This window comes from Musca autumnalis, unplaced genomic scaffold, assembly GCF_047663935.1.
Source record: "Musca autumnalis isolate F117 unplaced genomic scaffold, ASM4766393v1 scaffold_4, whole genome shotgun sequence".
In the NCBI taxonomy this organism is placed as follows: Eukaryota; Metazoa; Arthropoda; class Insecta; order Diptera; family Muscidae; genus Musca; species Musca autumnalis.
Genome location: NW_027411977.1, coordinates 3,076,803 through 3,098,722, shown reverse-complemented (window position 1 = coordinate 3,098,722; position 21,920 = coordinate 3,076,803). Strand labels below are relative to the sequence as shown.

The following is a 21,920-nucleotide window of genomic DNA, read 5'->3' as shown; positions in this document are numbered from 1 at the left end:
AAATAAAAAATGTATATGTGTATATATATATACACTAGAGTGGGGCGATTTGAACACCATCACGGGCGCCTGGAGTTTCTGATTCTTGGGATTGTACTGAGCAAAAAAGTCAACTAGACCATATGTATACGGTGAAAATCGAGCCCCCGGATTTTGACTTGAAGTTTTTTTTTCAAGGATTTTTGGATATTTTGGCATATAACAACCAAGCCACTGAGATTTTCGATCCAACACAAAGACAACAATTGTAGCCAAGACAATAACAAAGAACTCTCAAGTACATCGCAAAAGCATTGGAATGCTCCTTCAGGCAGTTATGGCCTCGAGAAGGTGCACATTTTTCGGAAAAATTTTCACCATAGGTCAAGTTTCCGAGATATTGCGTGATTAATGGTTTAATTTTGGCCCCTTAATTTGTTATCAAATAGCTTTATATCTCTCTAAAGCGTTATTGTAGCTTCATTTTGACATTACATGTCTTCAGTCAAATCGAATGGTGAATCTTTTTGTAGAATATTGCATCCCTCTAACTCAATTCCTTTCATGTCCTTTTCGTCCTTTATTTTTTGAACCGTAGTAAAAGTACCACAAGGCGAGATTTTACAGCATCCAAATATTCTACAAAAATGTTGCTCAGAAGATTTTAGGTACGGTTCTCATTGACGACCAATCGATATTTCCCCGTTTTCATGGTCCTTTTTGACATTTTACCGGTTTTTGTTCAGAAAACTATGTTTTGTTTTTATGTATATTCGTTATTTGTCTGTGGTGCTTCTGAAATACATTCTTACCATAAATAGCTCTTGTAATGACGAAGACGTTAATAACAAATTTTATTGGAGGACAGACCCGGTTATCTAAAATTTTGAACCGGATATTCTGATATTAAAACCGATTTTGGAACCGGTTTTAAGTAACCGATTAACCGAATATGTATATCATTAGAAAGGTAATAAAATGGTCAGTCAAATGACAGCAAGTAGCTGATTACAACTTTGTTGGTTACAAATTAAGGGGCCAAAATTAAACCATTAATCACGCAATATCTCGGAAACTTGACCTATGGTGAAAATTTCCTTTTGGGTTCTCAGTACACTCACCAAGGGCTTTCATCTCCAAAAGAAATTTTCCTCCCACTGACTTTGAGTTCCATTTTGTAGCACAGTGTCGTTTATCGATATTTTCCGAAAAATGTGCACCTTCTCGAGGCCATAACTACCTGAAGGAGCATTCCAATGCTTTTGCGATGTACTTGAGAGTTCTTTATTATTGTCTTGGCTATAATTGTTGTCTTTGTGTTGGATCGAAAATCTCAGTGGTTTGGTTGTTATATGCCAAAATATCCAAAAATCCTTGAAAAAAACTTCAAGTCAAATTCCGGGGGCTCGATTTTCACCGTAGATATATGGTCTAGTTGACTTTTTTGCTCAGTACAATCCCAAAAATCAGAATCTCCAGGCGCCCGATAACACTTTTTTCCTTCCATACAAATCGCCCCGGCCTAATATACACGGAACGCTTTTTAAATAAGTTGGGAAATTGCAGTCATGTCGATACAGTCAGTGCATTGTCCCAATTTGAACTTCTATATCTCAAAAATGGTAAACCCTACGAATATATGATAATATATCCCATTTCGATAGGACATGCGGTTTCCAAAAAAATTGGAAACCCTAAAAAAATCCTAAAAATGTGAACTTTGACGGCGATTTATTTAAAAAGTGCTCCGGTGATTTTTTTGTTCTTTGATTTTTTTCATCTATGAACATTGTAGTTCAAAATCCAGAAACTTCCCAGGTGTAAGCTCCTTTCATTTAAATTTGGTTCAAGAGCACCGTGATATGTGTCCAGTGGCGGTATTATGTCAAAGCAGCCTGTTATACGACACTTCTGGTGTGCACATGATGCGATTTTTAAATGTTATCTATCCGGTTAGTTCCTGAATCGAATAAATATCTCGACCTCATGCCTCTAGTACCATTTCTGTCCATAAAATACCTCCAGGTCAATATAAAACACCTTCTACGTTTTGAGTCAACTTTTTTGTTCTATTAACTTTCGATCTGGTGATCGAGTACATTTTTTCAAGTCTTAAAGACTCAATTTTGATTTAAATCGCTATCACTACTCCAAAAACAATTTCAAATGTTTTTCCAAAATTTCTATGAAAAATTCCATTTTTCCTGGAAATTACTTTTTTTCCTAAAATTTGCCTATTTTGGTATACCGGTATTCTTGGTATGTGTCAGAAGGGTTTGTATAGATTTATCGGTGTTAAGAATTCTTTTATCATCTGTTGATGACCTCTGAGAGATCTGCCTAATAATTCGTATATTTATTTGATCATTCTCTGCAGGAGATGTTGTTGTCCTTGCACCTCCATCACATGGCGATTTTAGTTCTTTTTACGCGGTATCCAGCTCTGTTTTAGATATTGTGCTGTTCCTAGGTTTATTTTTGGACTTCGTTGAATCCACAATTTAAAAAAAAATTAACACTTTGATATAAATTTAGGGTCATAATTTTTATTTTCTTATAAATTTAGACATGTATTCTTTTCGGCATACTTGTCTGTCAAGTAATCATATGTATGTGAGATAAAATGTACTACTCGTGAAAGATTTTTGCTTAAAAAAATTAAATAAAAGATATTCGTACTACGGAGTTGCAAATGTTTTGAGCAGACTAAAACATGCATGTTCCTCCGATATTTCACACATTTGTGTAACATAAGTGTTCATAATTGAATAGTCTAGAAAAAGATAAATAAAGAATCAAATTACAAAAGTGTATATATTTCAAAACTCAAAATGTCCCTAAAAATGGATTAAATGTGAAATATGCATCTTAAATGCAAATGTTTTGAGCAGCACTGTATGTACGAGTATACACCCTCAGATCATCATTTTAAATTAAAACAAGTAAAAAAGACATTATGTTCGGCTGGGCAGAACTTTTAATACCCTCCACCATGAGTTGTATTGAAACAAATTGGAATAATTAGTTTCATTTTGTTTATGAAGGTAGTAAGCTCGATTTTCCCAATAAAGCGTTTGTATCCTCATTTCGGTTCGAAAATGTGACAAAGAACCCACGAAATACAAAAAAAAAAAAACGGGTACCCTTACATGGGGGCCATATTTATAAAAGTTGTTGTGCTACGTTGTTCTGTTTATTTTTTGTAATTCATTTGACTTAGCACCTAGTTGTCCCAAAGCCGTTGTTTTTATTTAGAAATGTACCTCGTCATCAAGATTTCCTCTCTCGAACAAAAATATTCGGATACAAAACACTAATACAAGATAGGGTATGTCAAGAAAACTAGGAATGCCTGCCTAAGCACAGAATTTATAGAGGAAAACTGGCAATAACTTTTGTCCATATACTCTCTGTTTAGGCATGAACAGTAGTTTTCTTGTCTTAATCTTGTTTGTATTACTTTCCCAAACTCTGCCCAATTGGTTAAAGATTTGTTACGGAATCTTATCTGATTTGTCCATAGCCGATGGTCAGAAAACATGTCTCTTCTAAGATATTTTCATTGCGTGCCTCTTAAATTAAAAATGAAAAAATTATTATTAAGTATTTGTTAACTCGTGGCGAATCTATACTTACAGCATCACAAATACATACAGTTCATTTTCATTATAATTTCCATTACAAAATTTAACACATGAATTAGTATTTCGAGTAAATATTTGAAACTAATTTTTGTATCTGTGATATATCACAGATGCAGATAGCACCAATCCACCCACTTAGTGATGTACAAACATATACTGCTTATGGAGGATAAAGCAAATAAACTAACAGTAAACTTTTGTAGTTTACTCAGTTGTTGGTGTTGTCGTTGCAGTAAATCTGCATTTTTCTAATTTCATTTTATGCTAATTCTTTTTATAAATCATAACATGTAGAATAACCAACATGTTTTCCATTTCTCGCTCTCTTCATTCCACCTACTTTGCTCCTAGTTTTCTATCTTGGCATTCTGGTAAAACATTTCATTATTCATTTTTATTTAAATTTTATTTTGCCACCATTATGGGACGGAGGGTGGGCGAGAGTGTTTGTTTGTGGGTGGTTGTTTGTATATTTTCATGCATTTCTAATCTAATTTGTCGGAATAATTTTGCAGCCACATTTTGGTTAGAGGTCAAAATATGGCGAGGGACAACATCGCAAATAGTTTGCACTAAAAGTAAATCGATAAACCAATAGTTTGTTTTGCTTACCATATTCTTCTACCGTTTCGTCGAATTCGATTCCATTGAAATTCTTTGTATTATTTTGTGTTATCAATGAACGGTAATTTACTATTTCTTGTGTCACCTTCTTCAGTGTTTAAGTGGACGTTAGAATATCAAAACGGGTTTTGCGGTTAAAAGTTTCGTGGAAAATAAAACAATAACCTACTTGAGCACTTAGATATGTGTGAATACAGATAATCAAATTGAATTTGGAATTTAAAAGTGAAAATAAAAAAGATTTTTGGAAAATATTTATATATTTATATTATTAAAACTTGGTGGCAAAATTTGCATATTAAATTTCTTGTTGCCATCACCTCTTAGCCAACTGAGAGGCCTTTTTCAATCATTTGCATGTGTCTTAAACAATGTTGTGCCATCAACATAAACTTTTGCCAAAGGACGAGGGGGACCAACATGTGGGGCAGGAACATCGTTCGCAATCTCCCATATGCCAAACACAAGCGCCTCATCACCACCATCATTTGCTTCAACGGCAACGCAGCAGGATAAAACAGCTTTCAATGCGTTCATATGAACCTTATATGAAATACCGAGACTATCAACAGATCAAGGAACTTGAAGTGGAAACATTGCCTTCAACACCCACAAAACAACAGTCACAACACCAGCACCAGCAGCGTAAAGTGGCTGTTGAAAGAAAAGTCAAGCCAGCGAAATTGAAAAATCGCCAGAAATTATGGAAATTGTTGATGAGAGGTAAATATAAAGAAAATACACACAAATGACTGTGTGGGAGTAGAGTGGATGTACAACACAAACAAATACTTCACACAGAGAAACAACAATACAACGAATATCCAATGAATTTTTTTAGGAAGCCTTAAAGTATACTTTGATTAAGAAACAAAACGTTGTGGGTGTAAAATTGTAGTGAATTTTCTAAAATTGTTCACTTCCAATATTTGTTTTTCGTGGACTTTATATGTACATAACATGTGTGTGTATGTGTGCTTGATATGATAATATGTGTGTACGTTTACTCAAAATTTGTCAAATTGTTACTGGATGTTGTTCGTTTACTCTACAGTACAATGCAAAAAAGACCCTTAGTCACTTACAAGAAGTTACTGGACTTGTACAAATTTGTACAATTTTTTGAGTAAACGAACATACCTAATTATGGTTTGTGGCATTGTGCATTTTTATTTACATATCTTATTAGATAAATGTTTAAGGATGGTCTTGGTATTAAGTTGGACAGGGAAACCTAAACTGAAATCCTCTTCAGAAAGTGTAGTTAAATGACAAATTCGGAATAGGAAATTTTTTGTCAGTACTAACATGATAATTGAACCGTGTGTGACACAAGGGAGATGGATTTTTGACTTCTTTCTCAAAAAATATTTCATGTTGTCCAAATTAATGGATTTTTTCCTATTAATGACCGTTTAAATATTGAAATACTTTGAAATAATTTTGTTTAATAATTTGTGCATGAGGTTTGCCATTCACCTTATATGTAAGATGATTCGAATATATTATTTAATGTTGAGGACACGCGCCCTAGCAAATCCAAACCTATCATTCTTATTCTCAATGTTAATTCCCCGTGAGTTTTTTTACTAGTTCCTTATGTTGTGACGACACGTGCCGAAAATCCTTTAATAACTAAAAGTGCATATCCTCTGTTCCTGTCCTGAACAATGGCTACGAAGAGACTTTGGGAGATTTCTTAATTAATTCATCATGTTGGATTTAATTGCCAATTCATCATAATGGACTAACAATCGTAACACTAGTGGTGTGGGTTTTCAAAACGGTATATTATATACTTATTATTATTATTATTGAGGCTGCGTACACTAACAAACTAAAACCGCTATTATACTAAAAGATGGATTAATCACAACAATATTTTGTTGTTTAGATTTCCTGTCGCCAGAGATCTCTAAAAGCTCAATTACAAAACGTTCAAAATATGTGAAGTCAAACGGCAATGTTATATGGGGGCGCTACACCAAAGTACTATCTGTGTCAACAACTTTGGTGCAGATGTTTCTCGAACCTGAAATGCCAATTTACAGTTAATTAGATTGGAAAACGTGGCTAACACCTTCATAATATATGTAAAAGTCGGGTACCCTAATTTATTAATACCAAGGCATTGACCTATGTTAACTATTTTAGATAAGGCCTCAAAGGTCCTCCAAACCTTAAAATGATCAAAGAGTTCATCATAAACTGCACTTTGCGACCGAAATAGTTAATTTTCGAACCTAATAATACGATGTGTTTGGAACAAATCGTTTACTCTCTTCGAGATTTATCATACACAGCATTTTAGGGAACTTTTTGAATATTTATGGGAGTGGTCTCGAGGGTGTAGAGAAATATTACCAATATTCGAATTTGTCAAAGTTTAGACACACAAGTAAAACATTTATTAATGTAGAGCATAGGCGATCAGGCTAGACACGGTGGTGCCGAAGTTTTTCGACAATTTACACACATACGACACGAATGCTTAACACAGAACATAACAAAGAGAACAAATGTATTGATTTGTTTTTGTTTTGTAGCTGCCAATATTGTTGGTCACCCCTGCCAGCATTTGGAAGTGAGTTTCTCACTCCCTCGCCTAAGAGGTCACTCCGGAGACACGCCAAGGAAGATCGTTGGTGACATACACAAACAATTTCTATAGCTTTATTACGATTACCTTTTATCGCGTATGCCGACACTTCGAGTAACTTCCAAAGCGATTGTATACATGTATTTAATAATTCAACACATTTCAACAAATATAGAACATTTTTCTATCTGATGATTATGTGAGACGGTGGTGCAGTGGTAACCATACTCGCTTTGCACTCTGAAGGTCCGGGTTCGCTTCCCAAGTCAGGCAACAAGAAATCACATTTTTAAAATGACAAAATTAATATATGCGGAAATATCAAAGAATAAATTCTCTAAAAGAGCGTACTTAAAAAACAAACAAATTACAAAAAAATAAAAAATATAAATATTAAAAAATAATTCCAAGAACTATCGCGGAATGATCTTCAAGAAGTGCCGCTGGAGTGACTTTTAAGACGACACGCGTGTGTGGTTCATTTCTTTACAACTGAGGTGACTTCAGGGTGACTTCCGCGACTGTTTTCATCGCCTAGGACGCACGCCTAAGTCACTTCCGCGAATAGGTTTTGCCCTGCAAGCATGATGTAAAGTCATACCCTTAGCCTGTGTGAATTGAAAACGTTCATTTGTAGACAGATCGATTATCGTCTGCTCAACCAAAATCCATTCCCCCCCCCCCCCCCCCCCCCTTTTTTTCGTCTTATGAACTTGTCGACAAAAATATCGATACTTTTGGAGTATTTATCTTAACAATTGTGGACGTTCCGAATAAATACTTTCGTTTGGTAACAAACTCAATTTGAATTGAAGCGCAAAAGTGTGAACTTAGCGGAGAGTATGTACTTCAACGTGGTTTTGTCGTCCGTTGGGGTAAGTTCAGTCGGGTCCAAGGTCTCCATAAGAACCCTCCAAACCTTACGAAAATTACAAGATTAGTATTCTCCTTCAACTCAACGTTCGTGTGTAGACGATCAGGAGCATGATGTATTCGGTGTTTGGCTGTGGATGATCGGGGCACGATGTATTTAGTGTTCGGCTGTAGATGTTCGGGAACACGATGTAGTCGGCGTTCGGCTGTAGATGATCGGGAACACGGTTTGTTCGAATGTAGAACGTTCGGTAACACGATGGATTCGGGGTTAGGCTGTAGATGTTCGAGAACACGAGGTATTCGGCCGTTCGGCTATAGAAGTTCGGGTATTACTCTAGTGCTACGGTCTAGTTTCTACCACGTGCTACTAACTAACTACGGAACAGCTGGCACGAATGTCTTGTGAACTGCTGACTCGAAGGACCAGTGGGACAGCTGACCCGGAGGTCCCGTGGAACAGCTGACCAGAAGGCCTTGTGACCCGCCGGCCCTGTGGAAATGCTGACTCGGAAGTCCTGTTTATTTATTAGCCACCATAACTTAATGGGTAGCTCTCAAAAAATATTCCCGGGGTGTAATAGTAAGCTCACCATCAGAATCCAACTCTGAAATATTTAGATGACTTATGATGTGAAATTTAATAGAATTACTGGTTGTTGGCAATGACAATAGATGTTGTGATGTTGCACTAAAATGCTATTCTCCCTTGTCTAACATGTTATTTCAATGGGGCAGGTAGAAATTATGTATGATTTCGCGTTTTTGAAGCGGCTGTAAGGGGTTTCTTGGTAGTAGTTGTTGTGTTATGTACGTGTACGGATTACTATGGAAACATTGAGGCCCCAGTGGCATGTGTTAACATATTCCGATTGTGCTCAAACTTTGGCAATTAAAAAAAAGCTGAACACTTTAGGTGGGTGCCGCCTAAAAAATCCGACATATTTGCCATTTGAGTTAAAACCAGTCTAGTGGTCAAGACGTTTCTCACAGTAAATCTGCAGATCTGTCACAGCCGAATTTAGAACTTTAGTCCATTATGACAGGAAGGATGAACTTACCAACGAAGAATGGTCTTGCTCCAAAAAAGTTTTTTGCCGTCATACTAGCGGCCGCGAAGACAAGTTGTTGAAAAAAAAAAAACAAAGCGATTCGTGAGCTGGGCTTAAACTGCAATTTTGTGTGGTAGCTACCTGAAGGAGTGGACGGATATATTCCATATTCGAACCTGATCTCTGTCTGGTACAAATATTAGGATGTGTAAAGTATTGTCCAAATCTGTTACTCCCTTCAAAAATCATTTTTGCGACTTTGTTACTATTGCGAAGATGGTACCCGAAAGGTGTAAGAGGAGACTCAAATTTTGAATCGATTAGGAGTAATCGTGCAGATCTAAATCGACTGCAAATTGTCTAAAACTGATTTTGTCCAAACATACATAGGATCTAAAACCATTATTTTGATGAGGCAAATTTGAAACGAATGAAAGTGTATTTGCCTAAAGTCTGAAGGTATAAATATAAAATTACGATGCGTTGGGTATAAATATTACGATAAAACAAGTAGGAAAAGTTCTGTCGGACCGAACTTTTTATACCCTCCACCACAAATTTCAGCCATTTCGGTGGATTAATGTGGCCACAACTTTCAAAATACCGAAAATCGAAAGGTTCTATGGGGCTATATGATGGCGTGGACCTATACCTACGAAATTCTGGGGGAAAGTTTTATACCCCAAACGAAGACTAAATACCAAATTTCAGCCGTCTCGGTGTGATAATGAGGCCAAAACCTTCAAAATACCGAAAATCGGGAGATATCGTCCTATGGGGGCTATATCAAAACGTGGACCTATATAAACATTTTATGGTAGAAATGTTTCTTAGCCTCTGGAAATGCAAAATACAAAGTTCCAACCGATTCTGTTGTCAAATTCAAAATATAGTAAAATGACGGGTACTTTATATGGGGCGTTATATGGGGGTAATACCTATATAAACCAACTTTGGTAGGAATGTTTTTTTGCCTCTGGAGATACAAAATACCAAATTACAACCAATTCGGTGGTAAAATGGGACAAATATCTTAAAAATTCCTTAAAACGACGACGCGTCACGCGTCATTTTGTATGGGGGCTACACGAAAGCGTGGACCTACATAGCCCGCTTTCAATACCAAAAGTCCTACGTACATATAATAGATTTTCCCAAAATTTCATCCACCTACGTCAATTCGTTCAGACGCTAGAGTGATTTCCACAGACGGACGGACATGGCTATATCGATGTAGAATTGCACGCTGATCAAGAATATATAATATATATTATATATATTTTGTGGGGTCTACAATGATTATTTCGAGTAGTTACAAACGTAATGACACACTTAATACACCTCCATCCTATGGTGGAGGGTATTAAAATTATATTTGAAACCAAAATAAATGCAGACCTGAATTCTTTGAAAACATATTATATAATTGAAATGAAAATTCTTCTGAAAATAATTTGTTTATTTGATAAAACTAAATGTTTCCAAATGCAATCTACATACATACATACATACATACATACAACTGAACATTTGTTATGTGTTATCTCATCTCCGAAATACAAAAAGGACTGTAGAAGCAACAATTGAATAGGCCGCTCTTCCCACTTAATTCTTATACAGAAGTTTACAAAAACATACATATTTATTAATTTATTTTTGGGAAATGGGTTTCCATGAAATTAGTAATTGAAAAGTTTTAGTTACCCATGCCAAATCTTGGAATTTAAAATGTTAACGCCATCGACATGTCTATGCCAATTTAAATATGTCCTTCCCCAAAACCAAATTCACTCAGAACATTGTAATTAAGGTAAATACCAACTGTATATGTACAGTAAAGTCTCGCTAATCCGGACACCTGTTAAACCGGACAACGCGATAGTCCGGATACTAGAATTCTTTACATTGTTTTTTGTATTTTTTTGCCTATCTTGAGTATCAGATTCTTATTTATTTCATTGACGTTTTCGTTCGTAGCAATAGCAATTGGTGTATAAATAAGACAAATAAAGTTTTTTTCAAAGTTTTCGGTCCATATCTCGTATTTCTGGGTAGCTACTGTTGACTCAGTTATACAGTCAATATGGAATTAACTATTTGAATCTGTTAAATGATTTTTCTGCACTTCAACCATTGATGGCTGACTGTGATAAGCAACAGTATTTTAATGTTGGGAAGTATAGTTCCCTTAAAAATCGATGTTGGGTGTTCCTTTCCTCTAAAGGAATTTGTTAATTAGTTTTATGATTAGTGAGAAAGTCCCTTGGGAGCATATAATGTATTTCAAGAATATTTTACCTAGAAATATTTAAAAACTTAAAGAGTTGGGATTAATAGCTTAGTTTTCAGTTTACGCGAAAAAATGAGTTGGAAAATCACACTTCTTGTATAGAAATTTCAATAAATTATTAAAAATAGTATGACTCCTTTTATATTCAATGTTTGATATACAAAATCACCGACAACTATGGATTGTTGTATTGTAGTCTCGTAATTATGCAACCAATAGATTTAAATTCCATTGCCTTATTCGAAGGCTACAAGGTTTATATAAAACAATACCTTTTTTGATTTCGACGATAAGATAAAGTCAGTTGCTGATGTTCATAGAAATGGCTAAAATATATTCAACATAATGAGATGAGTGCATTTGAATTCTGAAGTTATATCTCAAGTCGTAAGAGGCTCATGTCCCATGGAGACAGAAAATCAATATGTGCACAAGGGCTACGAAGTTCACATCCTGGAAAAAAAACTATGAATAAATATAGACCAATTGTAGAGAAGTTTTATACACAAAAACACACAGGAAATGTCTCCTAAATTGGAAGCTGGAAGAGTTAAATTAAGAAGTAAATTTGGTAGCCAGGTAAAATGCTTAAAATGGTCGCATCCTTTGATATTTGCTTGATATGAATTCTTTGCCTTAGATGTTAGGTTGTTATCTAGTAAACGTCCCCTACGATTTTAACTTACAAAATTATGTGTGTTTGTAACTACTCGGTAATCCGGACAATGCGAAAATCCGGACATCGCCGAAACATGTGGTGTCCGGATTATCGAGACTGTACGGTACATATAATATATATGTACATATAATATGTGGTTAAAAACTCATACAAAAAAAAGAAAAGTTTAGAAACTACAAAACACTTTGACTGGTAAGAACCATTGCACTGTAGAAAGTTTTATGTTTGGATTTTCTTTAAAAAATTCTTATAGTAATTATTGCTTGTTTTAATTTCTACACACTTCATATTTTTATTTTTTTTCTCTCTACGGGATTTGATCATGCGAACTTCTGATCTGTAGCCGAACACTCTACCCACTTAGCGCCGAGAATTTTTTTGCGAGGAAACGTAAAATTTTGCATGAAGATTATATTCTTGAGACCTTTTATGCATTTTTTAAAAATATGCGTTTTCTCTAAAACGAATAGTTTTCCTGCAATCGGGCTTGCTTTTAAAAGTGAAGAAATCTTTGGTGTATTCTTACATGAAAATCCCTAGTCGATATAAACATGTCCGTCTGTCCGTCCGTCTGAAATCAAGATACTAGACTTGTGTCGTTCATGAACGAACCGGTTCAAAGGAACAACTCCGTGAAAAGAACGAACGGATCCGTATCCAGCACTTTATTTTATATCGTTCATTTAGATCGCTGATGACCAAGACATGACTGCTTACAAAATTAGCAGCAGAACCATCACCATTAGTTTTACAAAGATTTAAGATTTAATTTATTGAGCCTTTCATTTACAAACATTATAATTAAATAGAGTTGTTATGATATTATGTAAAACTTAAGATTACAATTAGTTTTACAAACTCACGCAATCTGCGTTAGGGCTAGCACAAAACAATCAATGTTTCAGTTAGCTACAATCGTTCAGTAAATCAATCTCGTTCTTTTACCTCCTCTGGTTTTGTAATTTGTAATTTGGTATATATATTTATATTACTCCTAGGATGTTTGGTATTGCAAATGGTATCGGTCCACGTTTTGATATAGCCCCCATAGTACGCTACCACCCGATTTTCGGTATTTTTAAGGTTTTAGCCTCATTATCACTCCGAAATGGCTGAAATTTGATACTGAGTCTTCGTTGGGGATGTAAAACTTTCCCATAGGAATTTATCGATATAGGTCCACGCCTTCATATAGCCCCTGTAGTACGGTACCTCCGGATTTTCGGTATTTGGAAGGTTGTGGCCACAATAATCCACCGAAATGGCTGAAATTTGGTATTTAGTCATCGTTGATTGTGTAAAACTTTCCTCCAGAAATTTGTCTGTCTGTAATATAGCTCTCATAGAACGATATCACCCGATTTTCGGTATTTTGAAGGTTGTGGCCACAAAAATCCACCGAAATGGCTAAAATTTGGTATTTAGTCTTCTTTGGGGGTTCAAAACTGTCCATATGAAATTGGTCGGTATAGCACCCATAGAAAGGTACCTCCCGATTTTCGGTATTTTGTAGGTTGTGGGCACAATAATTCATCGAAATGGCTGACATTTGGTATTTAGTCTTCTTTGCGGCTTCAAAACTTTCCATATGAAATTTGTCAGTATATGTCCACGCCTTATACTAGCCCCCATAGAACGGTACCTCCCGATTTTCGGTATTTTGAAGGTTGTGACCTCAATATTCCATCGAAATAGCAGCAATTTGGTATTTAGTCTTCGTTGGTTGTATAAAATCTTCCCCCATTAATTTGTCGGTACAGGTCCACGCCTGCAAATAGCCCACATAGAACGGTACCTCCCGATTTCGGTATTTTGAAGATTGTGGTAACAATAGTCCACCGAAATTGCAGAAGTTTGGTATTTAGTCTTCGTTGGTTGTATAAAATTTCCCCCAGGTCCAAACCTGCATTTAGCCCCCATAGAGCGGAACCTCCCGATTTTCGGTATTTTGAAGGTTGTGGCCACAACACCCACCGAAATGGCTGAAAATCGTCGGTATAGGCCCACACTTATATGTAGGCCCTAAAGAACGGTTCCTCCCGATATTCGTAATTCTGAATGTTGCGACGACAATATCCCACCAAAAGACTGAAATTGGTTATTTAGTCTTCCATGGGGTTATAAAATATTCCAGAAGAGAATTATCAGTCTTCCTATATCCCTATAGAAGTGTACCTCTTAATTTTCGGTATTCGCATTATCTTACCGAAATATAGGAAACTTGGTATTTAGTCTTCTTTGAGTCTAAAAACATTCCGCCAGAAATCTGTAGGTATAGATCGATATTTTGATATAGCTCCCATAGAACGGTACCTCCCGAATTTCGGTATTTTGAAGCTTAGCCACATTGTTTTATGGAAATTGCTGAAATTTGGTATTTAGTCTTCTTTGTAAACGAAAGGAAACTAATTGTTCCTTTTTACTTCTATACAAGTCGTGGTGGAGGGTATAACAAGTTCGGCCCGGCCGAACTTAACGTCATTCTTACTTGTTTTGCTTCTCCTGTAATCTTATGGTTTTTTGAACTACGTTTTTGGGCATTTCAGGTGACGGAACACTGTCACTCATGATGGCTAATGTGGTGTACTATGCTTAGTTGTATCCATCCTGTAACCTAATTCAAATATAAACTTCATTAAGAGATATGTATATTTGTTAAATTGTATTTTACTTTAAAAATTAACAATTTAGTCGACTATTTGTTTAGAAAACCATCTGCATGAGCACTAAATACTTTAGTTACATTTCAACTTTATTTACTTTTTTTGCTGTTAAGTTACACACACATACACAGTAAGTTTGAATAACAATTCGGTTACTTTTTTGGGTAAAGTTCATGTGCAGGGTATTCTTTGTTCTCCCCCCGACTTGCTTTTCGTTTGGTTTGTGTCGTTTTCAACTCGAATACTATTTGTTTATAAGTGTGAATATTTTTGTTAAATTTCTTTGAAATGGGTTTTTGTTTGTTTGTATGTGTGTATTTTGTGCTCGGTGGAACTTTGTGTATAAAGTTTGGCATTTTAAATGGGTAACCATGTGAAATAATTATTTGAATACCTTTAAACAAGGAGAACATTTAATAGTGAAGCTGGAAAGCAAATAGCAAGTTTTTTTTTTTGGTAAAAAATGAATTTTCAAAGTTTAGCATAAAAACTTATTTGTAATGTGTTTAAAATTACATTAATTAGTAAATTTATTTCAACTTGCATTTAATATTAGAATTTTGAACAGAAGTTATTTTTAAGTTTGGCTTACTACGGTAACTAACACTAGCTGCGGTAAAAATTCCTTTAAATTGCATTGAAATGTTAAGCTTTTGTGGGAGAGGTGAATTGTCAAACTATGGCTTTAGTAAGTTTAGACGGATAGACGGATGTGGCTAAATCATGATCAAATTGTCTGAAATAGGTTTTTGTTCAAATATATGAATGCAGAGTTTAAACCCATTATTTCGATGAGGCTCGTATCCAAAATGTAATTCCTTCTTTGGCAATTTTGACTCAGTGAAATTCAAACTATCCCTTCCCTTCGTTATTATTAGATTAAAGGTTTACTTGGGTTCGTGTATGCCATGGGTTTTATTTTGACACGCATTATTATTGGTTCATAAAATATGGCATGAATAAAAATTTGATAACCCTGTATCGATTATAATGTCAAAGGACAGCTACAACTACAAAAGGATGGATTTATTTTTCTGCTTTACCAAGCATTTATTTAACGTTCGAATCTCTCACTCAGAACTCCTTTCCAGTTCGTTAAATTTTGTACGTGCGGCTGCTGTGTGGATGTATGCATGTGTGTTTGTACGTATGTATGTGTGTAACTTGTATTTTATTTTAACATTTGAATTTCATATACAATTTCGTATACAACGCTACACAGGTACATGGGTGAATGCACACAAAAGCTTATACCTGTAAATATTTTTGCACGTTTACAAAAGTAATAAAAATAAAAGTAAATATTTCTTAAACAAATACCCTGACATGGACAACAACAACATATATTAAAAATTCTATACGTGAAATCAATATTAAAACTCGGTCTAAATTTATGGATGACAAAATATTATAATCCCCAAAGCAGGCGAATCCTGCAGGAGGATACCGGTTTGACTTTTATTGTGATAATTTTGCCTAACATAAATCACAAAAACATGTCCAATAAACACTAACAATCGAAAAAGAAGAAGTTTATTATATATACAAAAAAATCCTTATGAATTATTAGTTTTTCTATGACCACTATAATAACTAGTTATTTTATGGCCTCTGGAAATTAAAAAATAAGCTAAAAAATATATATTCTGTTTTTAGAATATTTGAGGTGGAATTTGTTTTCAATTTCAACACACTTAATATTTTTTACTTTACTTCGCCCCTTGCTGGATTTGAACACACGAACTTCTGCTTTGTAGTCGAACACACTACACACATACATGTGCACCAGCAACAACTGTTCTTTGGGTTGTTAACAAAAAGAACCGGCCCTAGGATTTGTAGTTGAAAACACAAGCTGTGTGCCACCGTACTCATAACTTAGTAAGGAGTAATATAAGTATTTATTTTTTTACATTACTTTGTTATGGGTTTTTGCTGGGTAAACAGTAAGTAAATTAAGAAGAAAATCACAATAATGTCACACAATCCACGCTACAAAAGTATACCTTATCGATATAATAGTTTGGGGCCCCAAATAGCTTTGGACAAAATCAGTTTCGGACTATTTGAAGTCGATTTACTGTTCGTCGTTCTGTCAGTCTGTTGACCTGGTCCCCACGATAACTCTGGTCCAAACATGTCAATTTCTCTGGGTAATTATTATTATTATTTTGCCTTTACAGACGAAAATTGGTCCAAACTTTTTAAATCGTAACATTTATTCCAGAGATAGATCTGGTTCGAATATGATGTGTATCGGTACATTCCATGGTTTATCTGCAAAAAATGTTTTCAATTTTTTTAAATTTTTTCGCAGCACCAATTACAATGCACATTGTGTCCAAATCCAATATCTTGTGCCAAAAATGCTAAAAAAAATATTTTAGGAAATTAAAAAAAAAAAAAAAATAAATAAATAAATAAATAAATAAATAAAAAAAATATACATATACATAAAGTGATTTTTGAAGTAACGATACCTATAACATTACCTTGTTTCGTCAAAAAAATACTCAAAATCGCAAAAAAATTCGCAACCGGATTTATTTTGGAACCTTCTTTGGTGTATATATTTAATTAGCATTTTTCCAATAGGATGTAACTGATAAGTCTCGCAGAGTCTCGGTGTTCTAATGGTACGCACATTTAGAGGACCTCTCAATTTCTCAATAGAATAATTGCGACCAACTGCGGAAATAGACCTCTATAACGTTACCACCCGATTTTAAGTATTTTCAGTATTTTACCAATAATAATGAACCGATTTAGCTAAAAATTGAAGTATAACGTTTTCTACGAGTAAAGTATCTCCTTATCAAAAATTGTTAATATAGGTCCACATAGGGAGGTGCCGTAAAATGGGGGCTATACATAACGGCACCTCCCTTTTAAACTTTTTAAGGTTTCTGGCCATATTTTTGAACCAAATTGGAAAATTGACATTTTGGGATCTTAGCATACCTGCAAAATAGTTTTAATATAGGACCACTTTTTGATACAGCACCCATAGAAATTTAAAAATATATGTATTTTTTTAACTCTGCAAAATAAAAGTTCTCCATGCTTAGAAAATATAGATTTTTAACACCAAAACCTCAATTTGGACACATTATGCAACGGTACATTTTTTCGGAGGCATCCTGAATTTTAACCCCAAAATTTCTAAACTAATAAATTGAGTACGGCTGATTTCCATATCGTCAGATGCTTGGAAAATGACTGCAAATATCTGAAGTATTGTGTTTCAAAAGTAGACAGCGGAATTTTATGCAACCCCTATTTTTGGTCCGATTCATGTCAAATTTAGGGACTGAGCATAATTTTGGCTTCTGATTAAATTGCAATCGAAACATTTGACATATGCAAAATTATGCAAAATGCATAAATTTTTACATATGTAAAATTTATGCATTTTACATATTTTCGTATGCAACAAATACTTCAATAAAAGGTAAAATGTTTGTATGTAAAATTTTTCTGTATACAAAGTCTTTCCAGACAAGACAATAAAATAGAGAAATGCATAACCACAGCCTCAACCTTCAAAATACCGAAAATCGGGAGGTATCGTTCTATGCGGGCTATACAAAGACGTGCACCTATACCGACAAATTTCAGGTGAAAAGTTGTATACCCCCAAGGAAGACTTAATACCAAATGTCAGCCATTTCCGGGGGTATTGAGGCCACGACCTACAAAATACCAGAAATCCGGAGGTAACGTTCTATGGGGGCTATATGAAGACGTGGACCTATATCGAGAAATTTCAGGTGAAATGTTTTATACCCCCAAGGAAGACTTAATACCAAATTTCAGCCATTTCGGAGGGATATTGAGGCCACAACCTTCAAAATACAAGAAATCCGGAGGTACCGTTCTATGGGGGGATATATGAAGACATGAACCTATACCGAAAATTTTCAGGTGGAAAGTTTTATACCCCCAACGAAGACTAAATACCAATTTTCAGTCATTTCGGTGGGATATTTAGGCTACAACTTTCAAAATACCGAAAATCGGGAGGTACCGTTCTATATGGGCTATATGAAGACGTGGACCTATACTGACAAATTACAGGTGGAAAGTTTTATACTCCCAACGAAGACTTTATACAAAATGTCAGCCATTTCGGAGGGATATTGAGGCCACAACCTTCAAAACATCGGAAATCGGGAGGTACTGTTCTATGTGGCTATATGAAGACGTGGGCCCATGCGGACAATTTTCAGGTGTAGAGTTTCATTCCCTAACGAAGACTTAATACCACATTTCAGCCAGTTCGGTGGGATTTTTAGACCACAAATCCTTGTATATATTTTTGCATATGCTCATTTTATGCAAATATGTAAAAATGTGTCAAAATAGGCACGATATGCAAAATATGCAAACATTTTTGGGCCTAATTCACATTCGCGCATTTTTAACGTAGTTAAAAACAAACTTGTGTTATTTTTATTTCTGATGCATATAGTTGCATTTTCGAGGAACAATGCATGAGTGTGCAACTGAAATATTTTGACGAAGTTTAAAAACTACAAAACATCTGACGATACGGAAGTCAGCATATCAGATTTCGCCAAAACTTGGCAAGTAGTAATATTTCTTGTAAAAGTACATCAAGTTTCACGAAGGTCGAATCGGTCTACTTCAACCAGAAGCTCCCCCATAAAAGTTCAAAATATTCGCTTAAGTGCAATGTAAGGCCTTTTCTAGGTTCGTTTAAAATTTTTACCGAAGGACCTTGTGGTTAACCGAAAAGTATATTGGTCGAAAAGCTCTAAAAATCCTGCGGTGACAAACTAAAATGCCTGTTTTGCACGATTACTTTCGAAAGCAATTACTGCCAAAATTAGATCCAGTTTTAAGATGGACTATGTCGGTACAATCCATCAGGCAAGCAGCTCCTGTGCAAAAACTCAACATTTTTGCGCTTTAACTCATTTCGTCCCGAGCCAATTTTTTATTTATTTTTGAAGAAAAAAATCCGATTTTTCGTTTTCCCGGAAAATGGTGTTCGAAATTTCGATCACTGGCGCTAATCCTATATGTGTAGGAGTAAAAAATAGATTTATTTGTTGTTTTATTGATTTACTTTATCATTTTGGAATGCAAAAATGGTTGAAGAGTGGTATAGAGTCTTCTTTGGGCCTACAAAACATTTCCTTGGAAATGTGTCATGTCATGTGTCAGTACTGCCACTGAAATGTAGGATAAGAACCAGTGATCGAAACTTCAAACAGTCAACATTGCACATATGTATGCCTAGATTATTTCAGCCGTTTATAGTGGCGTAGCACTATACACGACAAGCTATTCCTTCCCTTCGGAGATGTTCGTAGGAAGTCATTGCTGTTTGTTTATTATATTTCAAGGCTGAATGTATGTGCAGTCCGCGTGGTTGGCTTGTCTTCTGATAAGCAACACTCCATATCTATACATAGTTGGGTGGCTCGAGGCAGAAGAAAAATTATTGAAAACATTGCATTTAATGGTAGTGCATCTGAAAACTGTAGAACATTATTGATGATCCTTCTGCTAGTTCATATCCTCAGCGAAATCTCCTCCTATTATAAGCTAGATATAATATATCTGCAATGATTCCCGGGATCAAACAGTGTCTTAATTTTTAACGTTAAAAGACGTTAAGAATAAATTACATTTTTCAAATTAATTAGTCCTTGAGAAAGTTGTATGCATAGGTTAAATATTTTCGTGTCATTGGCTCTGCCAACTCAATACAGTTCTTTATAGGCATTTCATTAAATTAACAAGCATAATTTCTGGCGAATGAATAAACTGTTTGTAATTTATTTATTGTTTATTTTCCGAAAAATTATATCCGAATTGGAAAAACATTTAATATCCATTTCTCACCTGTTGTTCATTTTCCCAGAAATGGCTGAATAAAAAAAACATGTTGGCCCTGACCTGTGAATTGAGCCAATTTCATGCCAACTTGGCTTTTAAATATCATTTCTGTAATTTTTTTAACCCTTTTTGCTCCGTTGAGTCTGTTTCCAGTTTTTGTTTATACAATTTTTTTATTGAACCCTCTTCAATTTGTTTTGACACTTTTCAGTTTTTTTTTATCGGAAAGAGGAAAAAATGCTTCGTTGTTATTGTAACATCTGAACCGCAAGGACAATGACAATGGCAAGCGACAAACGACAACAATGATACCCAAAACATGTTTTCTCTTATTTCCGAACTTTTGTGTCTTGACTTATTATCGGAGAAAGAAAAGTGGAAAGAGAGTGAGTGAGTGATTGGATTGCAAAGTTTGCTAGTGGGTAACACCCCATTGGCAGCTGGGGAAAATATGTTCATGGTTCAAAATGGGCTAGCAACACAGCACCATTGAAGACAGCTAACAACAGTTCATATTGGGTAGTTAAGCTTCAACAATGAAAGAAATAAAAAAGTAGAAGAAGACAGCATCGAAATTTAACAATTTGACAACTTATCAATAGTTTGTAGTTGTTGTTCATTTGTTTTGTTTTGAATGACAATTTTTGGTTTCATATTGTAAAGCACAAACACACATACACACACACTCATCCAGCAGCATACAACATACACAATATAAGTTCAACGACGGATGACATACCATCCCATCCGGTTGGAAGTAATCGTTTTTCATTGTTCCATAAATTGTAACGTCCTATTGGGTTTATTTTTCAGAGGTTACTGGGAAAAAACACGTCCCTAAAGGTCAAATATGGTAAAATAAATGTATAGTGAGGGTTTTATGTAACCATGTTTAAAAGTTCGCGGCATACAGGATAACCTGAGTCAACAACAACACGAAGTGCCAAGAAAAAATATCAGGAGAAGAAAGTGGAGAAGCAATTTTTCCGGAAGAAAAAAAGAGACAAGGGAATTCGTGAACTTGTCACACTGGAAATGAGTGATTGTAATGAATGGGATACATAATTTTATTCCTACAATTTTTTGTAATTTTTTCACTAGATACCCTCTTTCGGTCCTGACGCCTTCATCACAAGTGGACACAGAACTCACCGTGGTGTCACCTCGGGATCTCCTTTTCAGTCATAATAACGATAAATCTTGAGTTGGGCGTTGTGTTAGTAACCCACTCTACAAAAACACCGTACTATGAAAAAACAGAGAAAAAGAAGAAAAAAACCCTCTAAAGTTGACAATCTTCGCAAACGTTTAAAGGACCATGATATGCGAAGGGATGTCGAACGGGACAGGTTTTCAAAAAACCCGGGATTCGGTACTTCCTCAACCCGGGTTTTCGGGATATTTCGGGACAATTTCGGGACTGCGGGATTTGTCCGGACATGTCATCACATACGAATTTTAAATTAAAAAATAAAAAAAACCAGTAAGGAAAGGATCAAAGTCGGGCGGGGCCGACTATATGATACCCTACACCAATGTGAAAACGTGAAATATATATGGGAGCTAAATCCAAATGTGAACAGATTACGATATAATTTGGCACATATATTTCTAGACCAAACACCGTCACACATTCCAAATTGCATCGA

At 35.2% G+C, this 21,920-nt stretch overlaps 1 protein-coding gene across 14 annotated transcripts in view; it reads left to right on the top strand.

Annotated features, from left to right (window-relative positions):
- LOC141404013 (phosphatase and actin regulator 1) overlaps nucleotides 1-21,920 on the top strand; it is a 553,592-nt gene that overhangs the window by 94,955 nt on the left and 436,717 nt on the right. For 2 of the 14 annotated variants that reach the window (XM_073987204.1, XM_073987197.1), the window contains exon 1: nucleotides 4,340-4,970. The exons of the other annotated variants lie outside the window; for them this stretch is intronic. In XM_073987204.1, the coding sequence (XP_073843305.1) occupies nucleotides 4,619-4,970 (352 nt within the window). In that variant the 5' untranslated portion in view covers nucleotides 4,340-4,618. Of the gene's footprint in view, nucleotides 1-4,339; nucleotides 4,971-21,920 lie in introns of those variants that run through there. 14 annotated transcript variants of the gene reach the window in all.